Source organism: Drosophila mauritiana, chromosome X, assembly GCF_004382145.1.
Source record: "Drosophila mauritiana strain mau12 chromosome X, ASM438214v1, whole genome shotgun sequence".
Lineage (NCBI taxonomy): Eukaryota > Metazoa > Arthropoda > Insecta > Diptera > Drosophilidae > Drosophila > Drosophila mauritiana.
In genome coordinates this window covers 16,998,451-17,020,596 of record NC_046672.1, presented here as the reverse complement: position 1 = coordinate 17,020,596, position 22,146 = coordinate 16,998,451, and the positions used below count along the sequence as shown (strand labels likewise).

General features: G+C 41.2%; 2 protein-coding genes across 3 annotated transcripts in view; one reads left to right on the top strand and one right to left on the bottom strand.

Annotated features, from left to right (window-relative positions):
• Positions 1-16,778, bottom strand: part of LOC117148742 (partitioning defective 3 homolog) — a 35,280-nt gene extending 18,502 nt beyond the window's left edge. For both annotated transcript variants that reach the window (XM_033316316.1, XM_033316318.1), the window contains exon 1: positions 15,600-16,778. In XM_033316316.1, coding sequence (XP_033172207.1) covers positions 15,600-15,719 — 120 coding nt within the window. In that variant the 5' untranslated portion in view covers positions 15,720-16,778. The remainder of the gene's footprint in view (positions 1-15,599) is intronic.
• Positions 16,779-17,458: 680 nt separating this feature from the next.
• Positions 17,459-22,080, top strand: LOC117146528 (protein xmas-2). Its single transcript, XM_033312798.1, has 3 exons — positions 17,459-17,604; positions 17,672-19,205; positions 19,270-22,080. The coding sequence occupies exons 1-3, from the start codon at positions 17,561-17,563 to the stop codon at positions 21,799-21,801; spliced, it is 4,110 nt and encodes a 1,369-aa protein (XP_033168689.1). The 5' UTR covers positions 17,459-17,560; the 3' UTR covers positions 21,802-22,080.
• Positions 22,081-22,146: the final 66 nt, after the last annotated feature.

Below are 22,146 nucleotides of genomic sequence, written 5' to 3'. Positions count from 1 at the left end.
ATTAGATCTTTGCCTTTCTTTGGCTCCATCATTCATTCATTCATTTACAAATTCCCATTGTTCGGCCAGTGACTGTTAAACTTTAGGCAACCAAAACTTCCGTTCGGCTTTAAACAAAACAAAAACAAAAAACAAAAAAGCGTTGTCATCAGCCAAAATGCGAGCACACAATAACTAATGAGCAATAAGTCGCCGGGAGTTGGGAAAATATATAACGAGGTGCACCGAGAAAAAGTTTAATTTAAGGTTATAATAAAACACGAAATATAATCCGATACATTTGCTAGATATTAAGGCTTAGCTCGTCGAAATTCATAGGAAGAGCACCATAAACCCATGTTTATCCAATGCTTATAAATTTTTTTCTCTGTAACTGAAAAGTGTGTGGTTTCGTTATTGAAAACTTCTCAGCTGTTTTTGAGCAGCTGGTCTCGTTTTTTTTTTTTTTTTTTTGTTATTTTTTCACAGTTTCGCGTGCTTAAGACAAAGTTGCTCGACTGGTCCATTGTCTTCAGCATCTGGGCTTTATGACGCGAGTGTGTGTGTTTAAACAATAGATTTAGACGAACACAGATGCAACCGCAAAAAAAAAAGTTAAGTTCGTTCACCATTTCACCCAATTTTCGATGGCTTTTCGAGTGTTTTGATTTGTTTTCCGTTCCGTTTCGTTTATTTCGGTTTTGTTTTGTTCTGCAGTCGGTCAAAATCAAAACAGGTGCAGAAGTGGGTAGCAGGTTGTAATTGTTGCGCTTCGATGACCCCAAGGTCGCCATCTCTTCTTAACAATTGATTTTAATTTTAATTTTAATTAAAATGCTCAGTCAATTGGCGCCATCTAGTTTTAAAGTTTACTTCGAGAGCGACCCCTAACGGAAATGATCATACAATTGCCATAAAACTGTAGCCTAAGAACAATAACAGTTGCAGCAATATTATAAAATAATAACAAAAACAAAAACAAAGCGACATCAATTAAAACAATATTATTCGAGTTGCGATACTCTTGTTTGATTTCGTTATTACAATTTGATGATCGTTCAGTGCTCAAGTTAACGGCGCCATCTAAGCACCTAACTATCGAACTACATTTAAGAAACGGCCGCCGAAGCCAGTTGGCGTGTTGGTGAACCGTGTAAAATACTCCGTAAAATGTATGTAAGTTTCTGTAGAAAGATCGTTCGTACTTTTCCTATGAAACATTAGTTCTGAACCTATTGTCTTTGACCTTTGTTTTGTTTTGTCCTCGTCCCCGGACATAAATAATTATAAATAATTTATTAGTTTTTGGCATTTGTTTGGTTTCCCCGCTGTCCCATTTACCCCAATCACGTTTGTTGTTTCCCCCTCGAGTGTTGGGTATTTTGTTGATTTTGTTTTTTTTTCGGGGGGTTGTTGCGCTTGCAACATGCATCGATTGGTTTGGAGCTGATAAGATATGGGAGCTATGAATTGGGAGCCCTGCCTAGCTTAGTTTGCTGCAAGCATACATGTAGACTGGAATCTCCGCATTCTGGAACTAGTACTCAACCACGACTCACTGCACCCATGGCATGTGTCAGCTCGGTGCTTGCATTTCATTTGTCAGTGGAAATAAATGCTCGTTCAAGTGGGTCATCCATACGGCATACCTGTTCGCAGTGCCCCACCAGCTTTTGTTTCAATTAACTAGCTGTTATCTTACCTGCAAGTAGATAAAAATGGAAAAGAAAATTAGTTTCAGATTACCGACACTGGTTATTTGTTTATTTTTGGGGTAGGCAATAAATTGGAACAGTGATAATAAGTCTATTGATATGTCTACAAAACTAGGTTACACTGTTTAGGATTCCATTTCATACGTGCTCTAGTTAGATATTAAAGTGAAAAACGTCGAAAAACTTAAATTCCTTTCGAATTTCTATTTCTTCCTTATATAAATATATGTTCAATCTTAATCATATTCCTTAAATGAACTATCAAATTAAGTTGAAACGTATTTACGTATTCTTGAATCCCCTTTATACATACATATATACAGTGTGTATTTGAAAAATTGGTTTTCTATCTCAGATCATAATATTAATATATGCATACATATATATATGTCCAGATTTCAATTATGTTAAATTCCATTAAAGTAAATTATGAATTGTCTTTATCGTATGTTTACTGTATCGGCAGTGAACTCCCCTGTTCTTTTTTCTTCGCCTGTTGCTCCGGCCACGTCTCATTTCATTTGACACTCTCTGAATCTTTTGGACCATTTGTGCGGCTTCCCTTCTGTTTTGCACCGCTCCACTCCACTCACCACCTCCATCCCACTCCGCCCACTCCTACCGCCTTCCGCCACCCACCACCCACCACCCACCGCTAAGTGGATTTACTGTCGCTGCGTGCGCTTTATTAGCCACCGTGCACCAGTTGGTCGGCGGATGACGATGTCTCGTGCTTGCGTTACATTTTCATGCAACAAGCGGAGCAACAACAAGACACGGAGGGGAAAACTAGGGAAAACTGGGAGGAGGAAAATTGGGAGCGGGGCGGAAAGAAAGAAAATGTTTTTCTAATGTCAAAGACACGATCAATTACAAGCGGCTTAAAGTCGGCGGCTCGTGACTGCCTGCTGCTGTTGCTGCGGTTGTGTGGTTACTGTAGCACAGTGAAAACAATTTTTCGAAGTACATCATTAAAGATTTTTAAATGTTCTTTAAAACAACTTTCTTTAATAATACATTTTGGTAGTACTTATAAATTTATAATTATAATATTTATTTAAATGTCCAATGTACTTTGAGCGTTAGGCCAGATTAAGCTGCATAATTAAAGGTTCCACTGTACGCGACCGTTGTGCTCGTGTGTTGGGGATGGGGTCTCCATATGGATGGGATTACGAGGGAGCGGGTTGCAGGGCGAATCTTTGGGGAGCCGCACTCAAGTCGCACTTTGATTTGACACGCAGTGAGCGAGGGAAACGTGAGAGGAATGACGGTGTCACCGGCAGGGAGCTCGAGAGGAATGGGAACGGGAATGGGTAGGACCAAAACTAAACCAAAACCAAAACCAAGAACCAAGGCAAGCCAAGCCAAACCCCTGACATTTTTGAGCGAATGCCTGACGTTTATTTATGCATCTGCTTGCTCTGAATTTTAAAATGTGCAGAGTATCCTGGATTGCTGGGGATGGATATTCCGTTTGAGAAACTATTTAACTAATGGAGATGTGTGCCTAGGCAATGCGCCGATATAATTCTGGGAAATGCCATGAAATTCAAGCCATATACAAGGCACGTTAACCGAATACTGATGAGTGAATTGAAATCAGATCTGTAACACAGTAGATGGTTTTAAGTTTAAGTTTTTAATAACGCTGTATAGCATTTTGGTTAGCTTATAACACTTATCTGATGAGTAATTCTTCCCATTAGCAACATGATCTAATGATTCATCATTATTTGTCCCATTTACAGCACTTATCTTGTGTTTTCCTCCACTTTTTAGCCAAGTCACTTGGCGCCAGCGAAACAAATCGAAGTAATACAAAAACTGACCCAGAGAGGCAACGAAAAAAATATCTAGAAAATAGTAGTCGCTCCTAATTGTAATTGTCTAAGCGGCTTGGTTTGGGTCACTTCTTCCTCTAAGGCCAACAAAACAAAACAACAAATAAAGAAAAAACATTGTAAAACTAAAACAAGACAGCAATAAACCAATCGGATATTGCGCAAGCTTAAAATGTTGTTTTCATTTCGGCCTGCGTAGTTTTTTGTACCTTTTTTTGTTATTTTTAATGTGTGTGAATTTCCGCAATGCCATCAAAATGTTTAAAGGGGCGATGAAAGTGGGAGGGGAGTTGTCGGGGGTCAGAGTTCACTACAAAAGCTCGTTCGATCGTGGTTATGCAAAAGCCACGGCAGAAAGAGATAGTCAATTCGAGTGAAAGTGAGATGGCAACAGGTGATGAAGAAAATGAAAAAGCCAAGACAGCGACAAAGAAAAGAAACGACGGAAACGCATTTATTTCAAGGCAAACCAGCTTGAGATTGAAGTTGGAGATGTAGCTGCAACTTCACTCAATCAGTCAATCAATCAAACATCCAATCAATCAAGTGAATAAGGTAAGGTAATCCAATCAACTGGGTCCCCTACCAAAACCACAAAGAAAAAGCCGAACAACAAAGCGCTGAGAGAACCGATCCTCATTTTAACAGGGTGAACTATAAAATTGTATCTTTAAGATACAAGGTAAGTAAATGTTCTTCTTATAAATATTAAATTTTTATCAATATTAAATCGTTAAATTTGTGCTTAACGAAAATAATATTTACAAATATTACAAAACTTCAGTTTATTGAAATTTACGAGTGCTTACTGTATTTGGTAACCGAATGCCGCTTTGGGGGATTTTTTCTGACTGTTCTTATTTATCTTTATTCTTCTTCTGGCCAAACAAAAGCAAAGATCGTGTGGAGAAATGCAAGATGAAGAAAGGCTTCTTCTTATTCTTATTCTCCACATCGCTGGGGTATCCAAAAACAATATAATTTATTGTTTGCGGAATTGAAAAAAGAGACGACACACCACACACGCACAAAGGAAGAAAGAGTAAGTCGAGATTTACATTCATGTGTGTCGCATGACACAGAACGCAGAGGTACAGTGTGTAACAGTTAATGTGAACTGACAAGATAAACTAATTTGTTCATTGCCAGGAAATACGATTTTTTGGTTCGTTCCTCCGTTATGTTTTCAAACACAGTCCGTATTTCCACTTTTAAAATATATAAAAGCCTTTTCACGAATTTCTGCCATTCCAGAGGGCCCACTGTAGCACCGTCGAAAGCGTTAAATGAAAGCTTCCTTTTTCAGACACTAAACAAACCCAAGACAAGCAAGCCAGCAAACAAAAGGATCGCAATTTCATGCTAAATGCCACTTAAATACGTACTTCAAACAGAACTACAACAAAGCCCCTTTCTATCATACCCACACCACACCATTTTATATGTCCGTATACAGATATATATATTCCCTGGCACACCCTCTTTTTATCTGTGAATTGTTGAGACCTGCATTGCAATAGATGAGAGAATTCCGCCTCAGGTCTAACGATTCCCGATTCCAGGAATTTTTCCCAACGACAGGGGACACAACATTAAACCTTAACAAGAAGATACATTTATGGGCTTGGTTTTTGTGCTTTGGAATCATAAACATAATAATGTTACTGTGCGGCAAATACACATTTTTCGACTAGAATTCCGGCTTCCTAAAACGCGCTAAGGAATAAAATGATCAACCACAAGAAACCCTGAACCAAGACAACCCTGTTCAAAAGTTCACATCATTTCATAAGCTGGCCAACGCAGGCCAACAAAAATAAACAAATATTTCAACACAAATAACAATTATCATAAAGACACACAGTCAAAAATAAAGTAATACTATGAAAATATAAACCATGCACAAAGGCAACTACAGCGCGATGACAAATCTTTTTTATGCTTTCCTTTTTTGGGTTGAATAAAAATAGGTTTCATATAGAAATTAAATTTACTCTTTTCTCGCAGTTTTTTATTGTTCATGGAAGTGAAATTAAATGCCCAAAAATGCTTAGAAATTATGAGGGGCGCAGAGTGGAAGCGTTTGTCTCTGAATTCCACAAACATAAATGGAAAGTGTTTGGGTGGCTTTTAGGTCATAAATAATGTCGAATGAAAAGCAAGAGTAACAATTTCCTGAAATTTATTTTTTCCGAAGATAACCATAAGGGAAAAGCGTATTTGAGAATTTAAGTTATGATTTTGCAATGCTAATTCCCATTGAGAAGTCAAAAAATGATCACTGCAATCGAACTGAACTTAATATAAATGTATTTGTTAATATTTTTTGTAATTTTTCCAAGCCAAAGAAGATTTTCTCGTGTTTCCTTGTTATTTGCCCACCGATTTGAAGTCAGCGCGTGCAAAAAAGTAGGGTTGTTGTTGCTAAGCAATTTCAAGGCCAAGCCAGAGTTGTTGTTAGTTTTATTGTTGTGGCATGTGGGTGCATTGTACACACACCTTTATGGCCATACATACAAGTGTACATGCACATAAATAAATGTGCGATAGCCTGCTCAATTGGAACGACTCTTTCTCTTCGTCCGCCATTTGCCGCCAGTCGTCGAGTTTGTCGCCTCAGTCTTTCGTTTGGCGAGAACGCATGTGAGCAAATAAGAGAGCAAAATGTGCGACAGGCATGCAAAAAAGAGCGGCGTTGCTCTCTCTCTCCCTCGCTAGCTGGGCAAAGAGCATCGCCCCCGCTTAAAGTACAGTGGTAACTTAATATCAGTAACCAGATATAAAAGCAATATATTAAAATATAATATATTTATAATACACGTGTTAATTGTTTATATTCTGCACCGCAAGTTCAAGCTTGCCCATTAAACAAACAGTTCATCTTATCGAGCAGCGACTGTCTATAATTAATTAAACACGTAGGGGAGGCAAGTGCGCAATTTGGATTGGGCGTGGCCCAATTGCGGGGGCTTTTAGAGGGGTTTTAGCTATCGCCGTTGCCTTTTGCGGTTTGGCTCACCTTCCTGCCTATTTTTCATTTTCATTCAAAAGCATTTGCACGTGCAGCGCCTACGAAAAGCGGTCACGAAATAAAAGCAAACTAAAAAAAAACTCAAAAGAAGCCAAAGTCGAGACTAGACTATCTTTACGGCCTTTTGCGAAGTGGCCTTCATCATAGACATTCTTTGGCAGTGCCTCTTATTTCTCTCTTTGGATGAATCATGTACAAATTTCACGTCTCTTTTTTTTGGTATTTATGTATATAGAGGAAACACCTGGATAAATACAAATATAGGGAGATAAAAGCGATAGGTAGTTTTATTTATGGGGAAATATACAAATTTGTGACTCACAGTCGGCCAAATGTTAATTTCGGACTGACATATGTCTAAATACATCTACAACAACGTTTATTAATTGGAGCCGAAGAAAAGCTGTTCCAAAATGAATGGCTACGTTTATTTGCTTTCTGGAAGTATCGCCTTTCATTGCCCGCCAAAGCTAAACTAAAACTGACCTAGCCCAAAAAAAAAGCGGCGCAATCGCAGCATTTCGCCTCTTTTTTTTGAACTCAATAACCGTTGGCTGCCAATTCAGTCGGCATTCCAGCCAGTCAGGCTTGGTTTTTTTTTTTTTTTTTGTATTATTTGTTACTTTGCATCATCGAGAAAAAAAAATGCGGTTTTTGTCGATTTCTACTACTTGCTCATTTTTGTCTTTATCACCGAAACGTGAGCGACGTTCTGCTTTGAGTCTTACGTTTTTGGTTATTACACAAATTGAAATTAAAATAAAAACGTTAAGAAAACAAGCACAGGAGCTGCCGAGATGAAGATGATAATGCCCTGCAAAGCGGGTATTTTAGAATATTTATACATTTCGCCATAATTGTTCACATAACAGTTGGTAACTTTTATTTTCTATTAATCTTAGTCAGTTTAAATAGTATATAAGTAGAATAACCTAGTGCTCATTTCACCGCGCAATCATCGCATCCGAGAGTACGGAGGAGGGCTTGAGCATTGCAACAGAGTTCGTCTGGGTTTTTGGTTACCCGGCGATTGAGTTGGCTGGGAATTCAGCGGAACTGATTCGATGAATGCAATGGAAGAGAACCCGGGGAACGAAGTGCAAAAGTTGACCAACCAAACAACCGTTTGCGAGTGTGTTCGAGTGTAGTCGTGGGTACTTTATGGCCGATGAATGGTGACGCTGCTAGTGTCGATGACTGGCGATGGGCACGGATATGGTTACGGTACGGGTTTGGGTAGTTGACCCAAGCCAACCCCTTTGCCAAACACTCGCAAAAAATAAACAAACAACACTGATACATTCCGATACGTGCCTATATCAGGCATGTGCGATCGCCATCGGTTGAACGCTTTTTGGGGTAAGGTATACACATGGTACACAACATGCTATATTTACACGATAAAGAGGTCCGATCGAAAGGATACAGAATAATGAGCAATGAATCACACCAAAATCAATGGAAGGCATTTAAATGGAAATGCCAATGTATGGGTAATAATAAAACAATTCATTTACAACAATGACCAATATATTTTTCAATCAATTCAATCCTGAAATTAATTACTAATTAACCAACTAATATTGTTGGTACACTAATTTGCTTCTTATTGTTAAGTCTTACACCATTTTCGACGATAAACGTTATTATCTCCTTTTTATTTTAAAAGTTTTTATCAGTGTTTTAGAGACCGTGTTTATTTCGCGCTTACTCATTGCCCGAAAACGTCACGTTGCTGCACAGAAAATGCTTTTGTGCAATGAAAAATAAATATATGAAATAAAAAAATAGACCGGGAAGAGGGCGGCGGCGGTGGGCGGAAGGTGCCACGCCCACCCGAGCTCCACTGACCAGCAGATCGTTGCATTGTTAAGCGTTGTCGCTTTATTTGTTTTCGTCTTGTTGCCAGGTTTTTTTTTTTTGTAGATGACAAAACAAAACCAAGCTAGTTTGAACAAAGCCCAATTATAAAAAAAATGAAACAAATAAACAAAACACAAACTAAATGGCCGTGTTTTGTTGTTTGTATTTTATTAAAAAGCACGGAACGGGAACCAGTTCATAATATTATGGGATAAAAAGAGATTTTCCAATGGGAGAAATTGGATAGAAATTAATAGGAATGTAAATTTATCTGAAAGTGGTAATCAGTAAACTTTTAGTTTGGTTATGTGTTGAAAAGACAGTGAGATAATTTCGAGAAAATGTTAAAGGTAATAGAAAATACTTTTATCTTATTATCATCTTGATTAATAGATGGAAAATTATAAGAAATTTAGGGCAATTGCTTCGTAATATCTTTTTGAACAACTTCAGCTTGATCTTGAACTATTTGGCCAACATTATGCACTTGACCCCGGGGTTCCCCTTCAATGGAGCTTGTCGACACACACGCACCGCCACCTCCCCGATTCTATTTAAGTTTTTTATGATCTTTGGAGCCACCTTGGCGACCTAACCAAGCATGAATATGACGTAGAGTGGTGCTCCCCACCTTGAACTCTCTTTACTTCTCATTAATTCGAGTGATATAATAATAATAACTAGGCTAAAGTCAGAGTGGGGTTGGTGGGTGGGCTAGATGTCGATCGCATTATTTTCGGTAGGTGTGTTTCGATGTTTCCGCCACCGTTAGCTTGTCCACTAATGATATTAACCAATTAATTTGCCTTTGGCCTGTTGGTTTTGACATTGAAAGGCGTCGTTGCAGCAAACAGCAGCTGCTACTCCCTTTTTTCCCCGCCACTCATTAATGGGTATTAACCCTCGTATCCTGAAATGCATCCCGAAGTGTACATGAAAACGGAAGCGGCACCAAACCAAACCCATCTGGAGCACACACCCATTCCTGCAATTGGGAAGTGAACCACCAAAATACCAAAAAAAAAGGGAGAATGCTATAGTCGAATCCCCCGACTATCAGATACCTCCTACTCCTACTGAAAGTGTGAACGAGAAATTTCAATATCATATTCAATATTACTCTACCAGTAACGGGTATAGAAAACAAATACCCACAAGGGAAGGGGGCGTGGCCGGAGGTCAGGGGCGTGGCAGCAATGGGGCGGTGGGTGCACACACACGTGCGTGACCAAAAATAGATGCTCAATTAGTGTGGCAATAAAATGCTTTGTAATCCTACACGATATGATAACTAAAAGTGCATTCTAGGCTACACTTAAAGAAAAAAGTACTTTAAATGGTGAGTCAAAATAATATACGTATGTATATCTATCACATCTAAAATTAATGCCTTTAAAAGCAAAATAAAAAATCTAGTTTTTCTGTTTTGCCAATATTTGAAAACTAAACTTTAGCTTTGAGCTTGGTCCACCCTAATAGTCTAAAGAACTAGTTCAAATGCAAGCACTCTATAGACAGGGAAAAGAGGAAACTTTCCTAGAGAATGCAAGTCGATGCAGCCATTTTCCAAAAGGCATCAAAAAATCGTGCACTCGTGCCAGGCATGCAAATGCAACTCAAATATGCCCATTTACACCCCGACTTCTGCCTCGTAACCCCTTTTCTTAGCACCATTTTTGAATTCAAATTTGAGTTTTTGTTTCCATAAAGGGGAATCAATTTGGCATGCAATGTAAACAATCCAGAGACATGGTGCGCGAAAAATAAGGGGGTTAAAAAAACAATACCTCAATAAATCGATAGACGACAGCAGCAACAAATTCCAAATCAGTGACGAATTCTCGTGACTAATGCAGAAAATGATCAAACACTGTGGCGATGTATTATATAAGAAAGTATAGGTTATAAGCAGCAGTAATCTAAACATTGCATTCGATTTCCTTTCCCGTTGAAACTGAAACCCAATCGTTTTAGTTCATGGAACCCTCTGCAATAAGCTAGTTCTCTTCTGGGAAAACCAACTGGCAATTGGAATAGTAATTCCATATCCGATCATCGATCGCTGCAGTTTGTAGAATAATAAAATTAATCGAAGAACCCGCCGTAGGCGAAACATGTCGGCGATATCTCGCCTGGTGAGTGGGTGTCACTTGAAATTTTTTCCAATTCCCAATTACAAACAAATCGAGCTAGAAACTAAATGCTGGATATATTGTGAGTGGAGAAACGATAATTCAATTGAATTTCTCGCTCCCAATTTGGTAGCGTGGCCAAGTGAATCAGCCCACAATGCACTGCAATAATAATACATATCTATGGCTTGGATATTATGGCCTGGCTATATTGAAAATGACGCAGTCAACTGCTGTTTTGTTGTAGCCTGTTGTTTTTGCCATATAACTAACTATGTATATGTATATATATTTATATAGATACAAATGTATATATACAGAATGGAGAAACGAACAGACGTGTAATCAGGTTGTTGTCATGCCAACCGACAAAACAGAAACTATTATAGCTGCACTCACAACCCCCAAGAGTCGAGTTTTACTGAGTTTGAGTTTGAGTCTGAGTCTGAGTTTGGGTATGGGTATGGGTAGGGGTTTGGGTTCGGGTTCGAGCCTACATACTATACCACATATACGATATACGCGTAGTACAGTGCTACCTGACGCCCGACGAAAGGCGTCGAGGTTTTGGGGGCGTGGCCAGGGGCAGGGGTTCTGGTGAACTCAGGCATTTCATTATATGGCACTGACTTGTTTACGATAAAGAATTTTGATTGCAGTTGTTTGTTTTGTCAGCGTTTTAGTTCGTTACTCCAAACAACTTCCCAATGAGAGTTGAAAATACATATATTTTATTTTTAGAACGTTTAATTTTACGTTTTAATTTTAATTAAACCAACACGTTCTCGCAAAGAAAACAGTTAAAATGCAATTGATTTCTCTCCCTTTTCCCTTTTCATTCTGACCACATTTTCTTTTAGTTTCCCATGGGCAAGTGGGAAATGCAGATGCCAATGGAGATTATCTACGGAATGGGTGGGGTGGACCGTACGTGTACGTGCGGAAGGTCCACCTTAAATGGTTTCTACTTTTTTTTTTGGTCAGCCTGGTGGAAGGCCTCTCACATAGCCTCTCATAATTGGCTTGCATTTTTCTGTTCGACCAACAGCTGCAAAAATGTTTTATATACATTGTTCAGGGGGAAAGATCTGAAAGATAATGCCAAACAATAAAATTGACTAAATTAAGAGAAAATAGTTTACTTTCTATACATATATTTGTAATGCAAATTCTGAAGAGTTATCCTTGCATCCTGACATGTAATCACAAATTTCGAATGCATTTAAATATTGTTTTAATACCCATTACTTCATTTGGTTCGTATTTCATTTCATTTCTATATGGAATTCCGGACATTTCCGACCTTCAGTCCCATAACTACAACCGACATTTCGCCGTTCGGCCGAATGCCAGCGAAATTCTAACGAAATTCCATTGGCCATAAAAAGAAACTGGCCAAGGTGTTTGCTGCTTGGATTTATCGATTATTTGCCATTGTCAAAGCCTGGCCCCAACATAAAACCCCATAATGCCCCTTCCGCTTTTCCACTCATTGTGGTGTTGCTACCATATTTTCATTGTAATTATTGACTTAAACCAATTAGAGCGCACTTAAAATACGCTAACAATTAGTAGCGTGAGTAGAAAAATCAAAAAATTTAACCGCAAACAATGTGCAAGCGAGATGGCAGCACAGGAGCGAGCGAGAGAGCGAAAGAAGAGAGCTGGATATATTTTTTTATGACTAAATAATTTACAAATTGTGCAAAACTGGTTTTTCTGCCGCCACTGTTGCCGCTTAATGCCAAGAATTCAGCAACAGCGACAAGAAAAATGCTCAATGAATTTTTTTCTTCATCTTGGGTTTATACGCTGTATTTGTCTGTATTTTTTGTACACTCATATCTCTGGTTTCCCAGACAAACAAAATAAACAGACGACAGAAGAGTTGAGCTTTGATAACACGTAACGCCCACTAAAGTCCAGATAGAACAAAGGAATCGAAGGCGGCCATATCATATTGCTCCTAAACCAAGCGGCAAACAATTCTTTATGCAATTTTATAGGTTGCGAATCGAGTTGCCATCTGTATCAATTTCGTACATTTATAGCTGACTCCTTATAAGTCAGTTTCAAGTTCATTACTAATAATGTAACGGCTTTACAAAAAATAATACAATTTATCAGCTTTTAGTTTTGATATCTCAAGGATAGGCTATAATTATAATATTTAATCACGATTTATTTAAGTATCTCAATCTAGATTATTGATATACCAATTTTCAGGTTAATTCTTCTAATTTTTTCCCAGTTACAATGGAACATGATGTAATTATCTATTTCCCAATTCAATAGGTTCGTATACCAATTTTCATCTTTATTCATCCACTAAATTCCGAGTTTCAATGGAACAGCATGCTTGGGATTATGATTTTCAATCATAATTATCTATTTCCCCATTCAATTAGTTCATATACCAATTTCCATCTACATTCCTTAATTAAATTTCGAGTTACTACGGAACAGTATGGTGAAGAACCCAATTATCTCACACTTGAAACCGCATATGACAAAAAACGAATGTTATATATCTTCCATTGCAATAGGTCAGTTGGTAACACTCTATCACTGCACTTTTTTTTCATTTTCTAGCTCTATTTCCCCCCTATTCCACTTCACACCTCACACACAATGTGAGGTTTGCACATGTTGGCAGCAAAAGATAATGAAACGAAAGGCGAAAAACAAAACAGAGCACTAGAAACTAAAAACTGCGATCGCACAGCTGCAAAAAAAAAATACGTACTCGGTTTGGCAAAAGTATATATAAAAAATACAATAGTATCTCATGTGCCGAAGAATTTAGCTGCAAGTCATTCGATTTCGTTGATCTTGCAAAAAACAAAATGAGTAAACAATCGAGGGTAGAAAAGTAGGAATTGTAATATGAAACACTATCGTCAGTATTTTACTTTTAATATATAATACTTTTGGACTCTCCTTAGTTAGTTAGCTTTTGGAATCTGCTACGAGGGTTGATCTACAAGTTGGTGTAGGAAACTTATATTGCATTTGCATGCAATTGCATAATTAGCAGGTTGCATTTTTCGTCTGCAATTGGACGGCGCACGTGATCGCGAAATGGAAAGCGTCTTATCTGTTGGTAGCACCACCGCTGCCCCCCGATCTGTTCATTTCCCCCTTTCTTTTCTCTCTTTAGGCTCTTGCACTTAATTGCAGCTGACACAGTTTCGTCTTTTGGCCAGACAATGAAAGCAAACCAAAATTCACACACGTTGCAACAGATCGGGCTCCACACAGGCCCCCCATTTCCGGACCCCGCCCCCAATCGCCGCGAGAATCCAAATCCTCGCCGGAAATGCAATGCAGAAGACTTTGTTTTCGGACTATTTGTGGCTTGGAAAAACGCCTAATTAGTTCAGCTTTTCCTTTCAGCTGCAATAAACAAATTATGGCCTTTCCATTGGCTCACACTTTCTACCGTATAAAATAGTAGACTATATTTTCCAATAGAACTATGGTTTAATTTACAAAATTCCTGTAGGAATAATAATTTCCTATCGGAAGTTCAAGATTCCCAGGGCGCTCTTCCCAGCTAAATGATGACTTAATTGTTTCGGCCAGCAAAGAACAAAAACACAACTCATAATCATTATCAAAATAAAGGGGGGAAAAAATAAAAAAAAATAGAAAGAAGAGGATCCCCCGCACACCCAAATTGATTTCGAATCAGAATTTTCCCTGGAAAATTCCGGCGGAATCGGGCGAACCCTTCCCTTGAACTTTTGATTAATTATAGAGGACCCCAACGGATTTCAGATGTTATTTCTGATTAATTAAGGGGTCTCCCTCCTTGGCATTTCTCGCCCTGTAAAGTGCATTTCTTGACCCTTTTTCCTCGTCTTCTTTTTGGGGTTACCTGTTGGCTTGATCGGAATCGGGTTCAAACGAGTTCAAAATGAAATAAAAATGTTCTTTTGATTCCGAACTGACTTTTATTATAATTCGAGTCTTCTGCTCTGTTGCTTGTTTGAGTTCTTCGCTTTCTTCTCCGATTTGTTTGTTGTTGTTATCATCTTGCGCCTTGTTCTCTCTGTCTTTTTATTCACTCTGACACTCACTTTTTTGGGGGGGTTTCAGTTTGTTTTTATGGCTTCGTCAGGGGCTTATCATTATTCAAATATTTTACCTAGGCCCTGTTCCTTTTTGCCCCGATCCCTGCCACATGTGTGTATGTATATCTTTTCCCCAGATAAGCGCCGCTGAAGAACCTTTTCTTGTTCGGTTTAATTCTAGTTTTTTTTTGGGTTATTTTCTCGTGTAATTACATCACTCTCAAGTGCAACGTTTCCGCTCTTGAGAAAATTGTTTACGGAACTGCGGGAGAAATGACGGTGGTTATTTTTCGGGAATCACTCGAGGAAAACAGTCAAAAGATACAATTACCGGTCGCGGCATGACTTACAAAGATACGTAGATACGTATCAATTGATAGATTCCTTTCAAAATCTATTCAAATAATATGTGAGAGAAACTAAACTCTGCGGACTAAACTAATTGAAAGTGCTTGCTAAGAAACAAAATTCTCTAATTATAAGTTAATGTCCAACCAAATATACGATTATAATAACGCTCATTAGCGACATTTTTCTTTTTAATTACGTTTATGAACCCAATAACCACATTATATAAACACTTCAACTGGATGTCACAGAAAAGTAATAAGTAATAAGTAAAATGGTAATATTTTATTATTTTATTATTTATTTATCTCGTTTTGTCAGCAATTTTTGAGATGGGTTGGTAACCAACATAAATAAATGTAGGAGCACTAATTTCTACATGAAAAGATAACATTTTATTTATTTGTATTTGTTGATCTATTTGTTGATATATTTTGAGATACCCTTCTTTATAAATAATGTATTTATTGGAACCCTCGTTAACTGAGAAAGTAATGTTCATAGATGGTATTATGTCGGTTAGATAATACCCTCTGGCACATCCCAGAAGTAAGTAGTAATACACTATGCTTTATCTTACTATATAATATATATCAGATATATCCGCTTACCTTGCCGGCCGCCTTAATATAGCGTCGCGTGGCCTCCTTGACGAGATCGCGGACGAGGAGTTCGCCGGAACCGCAGGGAACCAGAATGCGAACGTCGCCGAAGCAGACGGTGACCTTCATTTCGTACTTTTCGTGTTAACAATAACTATTATCGTCTTCGATCTGCGATAATAAGTATGTATGTATTTTTGACTGCTGCAATGCACTTTTTATTTTGCACACACATATATGCACTTGATTAAATTGGGCGATCGTTTCTTTAACTTATTTTTTTTTCTCGAATTTTTCGGATTTTTTCCTATTACTATTTTGTATGCAGCTACTTTTTTTAACGCTACGCTCGTCTGCCTGCAGCAGCTTGTTGTTGTTCTCGTTGCTTGTGTTGTTGTTGCGACCGCATCATCATCATCGTCGTCGCTTTCCAGCTATCGCCATCCTTGTTGCTCCTTTCGCGTGCACAGTGCGTTTGTTGTTGCTGTAGTTGTTGGTTGTTAGGCAGCTGCAACAAAAGTTGGTCTAGGGCGGCATGGGTGCAAGCGAGATGGCTGCGTGCCTGGAAAAAGGATCGGGATCGCTTTCCAGTATGTACTTGTAGTCGCTCTCGCGCGCTCTCTCTGTCGCTCTCTGGAAACTGGAACTCTCTTTTGCTATTTACTTAGCATATTTCACCGTATCGCATCGTTGTTATTGTTTGTTTTGTTGTGTTTGTGTGATTCATACACGCGCGCATTAAAAAAAACGAGTTACAACAACGGCAACCATAATAACAAGAACAACAAACAGCGGGCCAAGATCACTTATTTACTTCTTTTTTTAACGTTCTTCGCTCTCGCTCTCCAACTTGGCATTTGTTTTGGTAAAATTATTATATATTATGCACTGTAGATTGCATGGTTTTAAATTTACGGTTCGATCATCGTTTTCTTTTTTTTTTTACTCTCTTTCAACGTTGCTTTTGTCGGGTTTTTCGTTTTCGGTTATCTCCTTTTTCGCCCGTTGGCGTCGCTTCTTTTTTGTTATTTATCACTTTCAACTATTTATATTTCGATTGCAAGTGGAATAGTATCGTTGACCGCCACTCTTATTAACGAACTATTTGAACTCAAAAAAATGCAAAAAAATCCACGAGCAGCGCTTTGATTACTGCGCTTTCAGTTCGAATTCGCCCTGGCGAGTAACAACAAATGACCAAAATTCTGGGGATGGCAGGCACGTCGATACTATCGGAACAGCAGCTTGTCGTCTTTGCGGTATTTGGTTATAGTTCAATGGGCGGTCATACTGCTCGTAATCTGCCGCTTATCTTAAAAGCAGGGCTGGAGCTAAATGTCGTCTAATTCTAAAATAAATTTTATTTAATTTGCATTTCTTTATATAAGTCAGCCTATTAGCGCTTAAATAGAGATATTAATTAAGAGTTATGTGTAAATACAAAATACTGGGTAAATCGATAGGATTTATTTTATGGTCTTAAGAACAAATGATAGTGCTATCAAGATCGAGGAGTTTAAATCGAGAGCTTGAAAGAGCATTAAAAACTTAAAAATATTTCTATATCTAAAAAAAAAACTTAAAAATATTGCTATATCTAAAATTTATTTTTATATATAAGATAATATTAGAAGATGTTCGATTGCAATCAACAGTTTGGGGAACGCCCCAAGCACTTCCAAATTTCCTAAGAAATCAAAAATATTTCCCAACTCCTATTAACATTTTATTTTTTAGGCAACTACATTCCTCTCGAAAGTGAAACATTAACATTTTTAATTATTAAACTTAAACGATATTGGGCGGTTGGATGGTGGACCGCCACTGCGGTATTTTTTTTCGCGCCATTTTCGGATCTGCAATATCGATTGACGGCAATCGCTTGACGGCAATATTGTAAAAACAAGGCACGCATTCGCTCTCTTTCAGCAAAAAAAAAAGAACTACAAATCTTAAACTATATTCGATCGATGGCAGAACCCCCTCCCGGCGGCTACAACTACAAAACATTATTGTGAGTAAAAGTTCGGTTGTCACAGGCAGAGAGAGGTCAACTCTAGTTCCATACGAATCCCCCCCAGATGCAGAAACATTCCGGAGCTATTTTTGGACAAATATGTGGCGCGTTCGCACTTCGGACGGTTTGGCACCCTCGTAAACTTTGTCCTGCGTCCGCGGCGAATGAGCTGCACCGTGAGCTATGCCAGCGAGGAGGAGGCGTCGCGGGCGCTCCTCGATGGCGCCAGCTTTCAGGGTCACCTGTTTGATATATCCTATGCTGATAACGAGACGGCGCCGGCACAGAAAACGGAGGAGTGGGTGGATCCTGAAATTCAGGCGGAGTTGAGTGCACTGCAGTCGGGCTGGCGCAATGAGTATGCGTCGGGCAAGCCGATAAGAACACCACCAAATGGAGGCAGTGGTGGCGGTGGCAGTTCAGTGCTGCCTGCCCTACCAGTTGGGTCCGCAACGGCGGCGGTGAGCAGAGATCGTACGCCTGCCCAGCTCAGGGATCTTGAGAACATGATGCGCAGACCCGCCCATACAAGCGAGGAGAAGTTCAGCGTGCTTGATGCCCGCGATAAGCTGATCCGGCTGAACCGAACGCAACACAAGCTGTCCGGTGCCACCCAGGGTCACTGCGCCGATATGTGTCCGGAAAAGGAGCGCGTGCTGAGAGAGTTCCAGCGCCAGGTGGCCTACTATGAACTGCAACCGGGCTCCGATGAGCTAATCTGCCACGAAAGAGCCCTGAAGCAGTACTCACGCAGCAGTGCCGACCAGGAGACGCCACTGCCGCATGAACTGCGAAATGAGACTGCCCTGCACATGACCATGAGCTATCTAATGCACGAGATCATGGACATTAGCGAGCGCCCGGATCCGCAAAGTCATATGGGCGATTGGTTTCACTTCGTTTGGGATCGCACGAGGTCCATCCGAAAGGAGATCACCCAGCAGGAGCTATGCTCGCTGGGCGCCGTGAAGTTGGTGGAGCAGTGCGCCCGGTTTCACATCCATTGCGCCGCCCGTTTGGTTGACGCCGACCCCAGCGTCTTTGACAGCAAGATCAACGCCGAGAATCTAACCAAATGCCTGCAGACTTTGAAGTACATGTACCATGACCTGCGGATTAAGGGCGTCCCGTGTCCCAAAGAGACGGAATTTCGGGGCTACATTGTATTGCTAAATCTGGCCGATGCCAACTTTCTCTGGGATATCGGCCAGCTGCCCGTGGAACTGCAGAGTTGTCCCGAAGTGCGTCAAGCCATTCAATTCTACTTGGCCCTGCAGGACACGAACTTTGTGCGGTTCTTCCAGCTGCTGGCTGACAAGGATACCAGTTACCTGAGTGCCTGCATCCTAGTCAATTACTTTACGCGACTGCGCGTGCTGGGGCTGCATCGTCTGATCCATGCGTATAGGTCTCCGCGGAAGGATGAGGTGTCTTCGCTGCCTCTCACCTACATCGCCGAACTACTGAGCTTTGCCAGCGAACAGGAGGCGGCGGATTTTGTCCAACACTATGGCCTGCAGGTCAACGAGGCGGGGAGAGTTGTGCTGAGCAGAATGCACACGGTGGAGACGGACTACAAGCTGCCGCGACAGTATGAGGTAAGTAAATGGTTTTTGTTTACATAAATCTGTTATTAATGTGATTTTTATTATCCACTTCCAGTTGGTGGAAGTAAAACGCGTGCAGAGCGTGGGCGAAGTCGTCAGTGGGGAACCTTTGCCACCACGAGACCTCTACCTCAACCACCGGCCGCACAATAGCTTCGACGAGTATGGAATGCTCAAGAGCACTGCATGGACGGCCAAGGATCAGCTGGCTGGCATGCAGCAAGAGGAGATGCAGCCACAAATGCCTTCGCAGCCACCAGCAGTCTCAAAATATAGCGATAATTTGTTTAAGGTGCCGATGCAACCCGACGGAACGGCAGCAGGGTTTGGAGTATTTGCTGCGGCTGCTGTTCCGCCAGCCTCCTCCATCGATGGGTTCAGTTTTGTCCTTCCCAAGTCACGCACCCAGGAGTTCCAGGAACAGGCTCTGGCTGCGCAGCAGCGACGGGCACAAGAAGAGGCCAAGCATCAGGCCCTCCAAGTAGCCATTGCCGCTGCAAAGAAGCGGGAAGCTGAGCTGATGGCTATTCACGAGGCCAAAGTGGCCGAGGCAGAGCGAGTGCGGCAGCAGAAACTCAAGGAACGCCAGGAGCAGGAGCGTCGCCAGCAGCAGGAACTGGAGGAGCAACGCCAGCGGGATCGGGAGAAACTTCAGCTGGAAAAAGAGAGACAACTGAAACTGGAACAGCTGTTTTTTGTGCAGCAGCAGGAAAAGGAGGCCCGCAAACAGACCAGGACTCTGGAGTTGTATCAGGAAATATTCCAGGACACCCTCGCGAAGATTTGCCAAAGAGAGTTTAAGCCGCATAGTCAGGCTTGCAGTTCCTACGAATCCGTGCTGAACTCAATAATACGCGATCTCGCCGAGCGGCAGATGGAGCAATACATCTACGAACTGGGCGTCATGAGGATGTGCATCAGGCGATGGCGGAACTATCGGCGAACGCAGCAGCGAAAGGACACGCTATTTAACCAACTGCCTTTGAGTTTTGGCGCCGAAAACCCCGAGGGAGTGGTGAACAAACGAAGCATGGAGGATTTACTGCGTCTAAGCAGACGCTATCGACTTGGCGAACCCTGCGATTATAGCAAACTTCTGGCTGGCCTGGAAGAGCAGAGTTGGCTGAAGCTGGATCTGTGGCACGTTTTGGACAAGTGTCTGCCGCTAGCGCAACCAGGAGCTAGGCGCTTCTACAAGCTTTTGATAAGCCTTTCCGGCGGCCAGGAGGGTTTTCAGTTAAACTACGATTTGGATAGGGGACTACTGCAGCAGCCACAGTCGCCGGATGCTCGTTTTGTGGAAGGAGGCTATATCAGAGGTTTCTCTAAGGGTATTGGATTGAGTGTGCGGAAGATCCGAGATGATTACCACGACTGGAAAGCCACCGACCTGGCCGAAGCCAATGGTATTGTTTGCTTAATTGGGCTGGATGACTTTCCTTTACTGCCGGATCGCTTGAAACCATTGCTGCAAGCAAGCCGCTGCCATGATGTGGCTGTTATTGTGCAGCATCCAGCTAATACCGCCTTTGTTCAACCTGATATTCCTCTTCAGGAACTGTGTCTGCGCTCGTTTAACATATTTTGTTTGCGAAAATCTGGAAACAACCGCCAGCGCTTAATGATTGCATTGGAATCGGCTGTAAAGTTTTTGGCCAAAGCCACAGAATGGAATAGCGTTGGACATCTTTACCAAGTGGAAACCCGCGAATATTTGCTCGTTAATCTGGGATCGGAACTATTTCGCCGCCTAAAATACGCCGCTGAGCACGATAAGGCCATCAGAAGTGACGCTCAGCTAAATCCACAGCGTTGTGTGGACCTTTTTAACGAGGCAGTGCATCGTCTGCAATTGGTGGCCGGCGAGGATTTGAGTGACTGCCCCCAGTTTCCCGAGGAGCTGCGTGTCTTTGTGCAGCCACTGCCCATCGAATCATCACTGAACACCAATCGATTGGAGCACTTTGAGCCCGGTTGGCACTTGCCCGAGCGACGCCAGCGTATTGTCCAGCTTTTGGAGCGCTGTAAACTTCCAAGGGTGCCGGTACTGCCGAGGTCTTCATCCCTGGCCGAAGCCCAGTGCCAGTGGGTGTTGGACTACGCGCAGATAAGTCAGCAGGAAGACTGCGTGGAACAGATCGCCCTCCAGGCCATTAAAATTCTGCAATCCAACACGGATGACTACTTGAACTTTGTGGAATATCTCGCTGGCGAACGAATGCTATACATACTGCGGCAAGAGAGGAATCTGCCCCAAGGAGTTGTGTACAAAAGGAAAACGCTGAAGAGTCGCTTCCTGAGCGCATGGTACTATGAGTTCCGTGAGCCTCAGATTTACGAGCCCGTTCCCGCCGAAGAGGATGCCCAGAAGTTGGAGGAACAGTCATCAACACAAGTGGAGCTGCAACAACTGGACTTCGACGAGATTACGAGCAAGGCGGAGGCTGTTCTCAAGAGGTATCAACAGCGTCAGGGGCGTCACACCCTGCGCGAGCTCAACAGGTCACATAAGTCGCGGAAGAGGATGGACGCATCGGACCACAAACATGCCAGTAATCTCAAGCGCAAGCGGTCCAAATCCAAGTAGTCACGTTTTGCTGTAGCTATTCTTTAAAATGTATCATATGCATGTTAATTGTAGTTCTAATACATGTGGTTAAGCATAATATTTGCCAATTGTGACATGAGACAAGGCTAGATTTTAAATTGCATCTAGATTAGGTTAGGTTAGTCGAGTAATTATAAGTGAAACCATGTGGCGAACGCCAAAAAGAGCGAGACAATCGAACACAAGACCATATATGTGCTAGCCTAAGCTAAAAAAGTAATTCTGCGAGTTCTGCAATATATATTTTCTGGACCAAGATCCGATAGCATCCTGTGTGTAGAGTAGAGTATCGTTAGCACTGAGTGGGCCCTGAACTCCCAAGTG

Excerpts from the sequence above, each read along its gene's own strand:
- LOC117146528 (XM_033312798.1), top strand. The coding sequence starts at position 17,561 with ATGGCAGAACCCCCTCCCGGCGGCTACAACTACAAAACATTATT. Across the intron at positions 17,605-17,671 it reads TACAACTACAAAACATTATT|ATGCAGAAACATTCCGGAGC; the intron begins GTGAGTAAAAGT and ends AATCCCCCCCAG. Across the intron at positions 19,206-19,269 it reads AGCTGCCGCGACAGTATGAG|TTGGTGGAAGTAAAACGCGT; the intron begins GTAAGTAAATGG and ends ATCCACTTCCAG.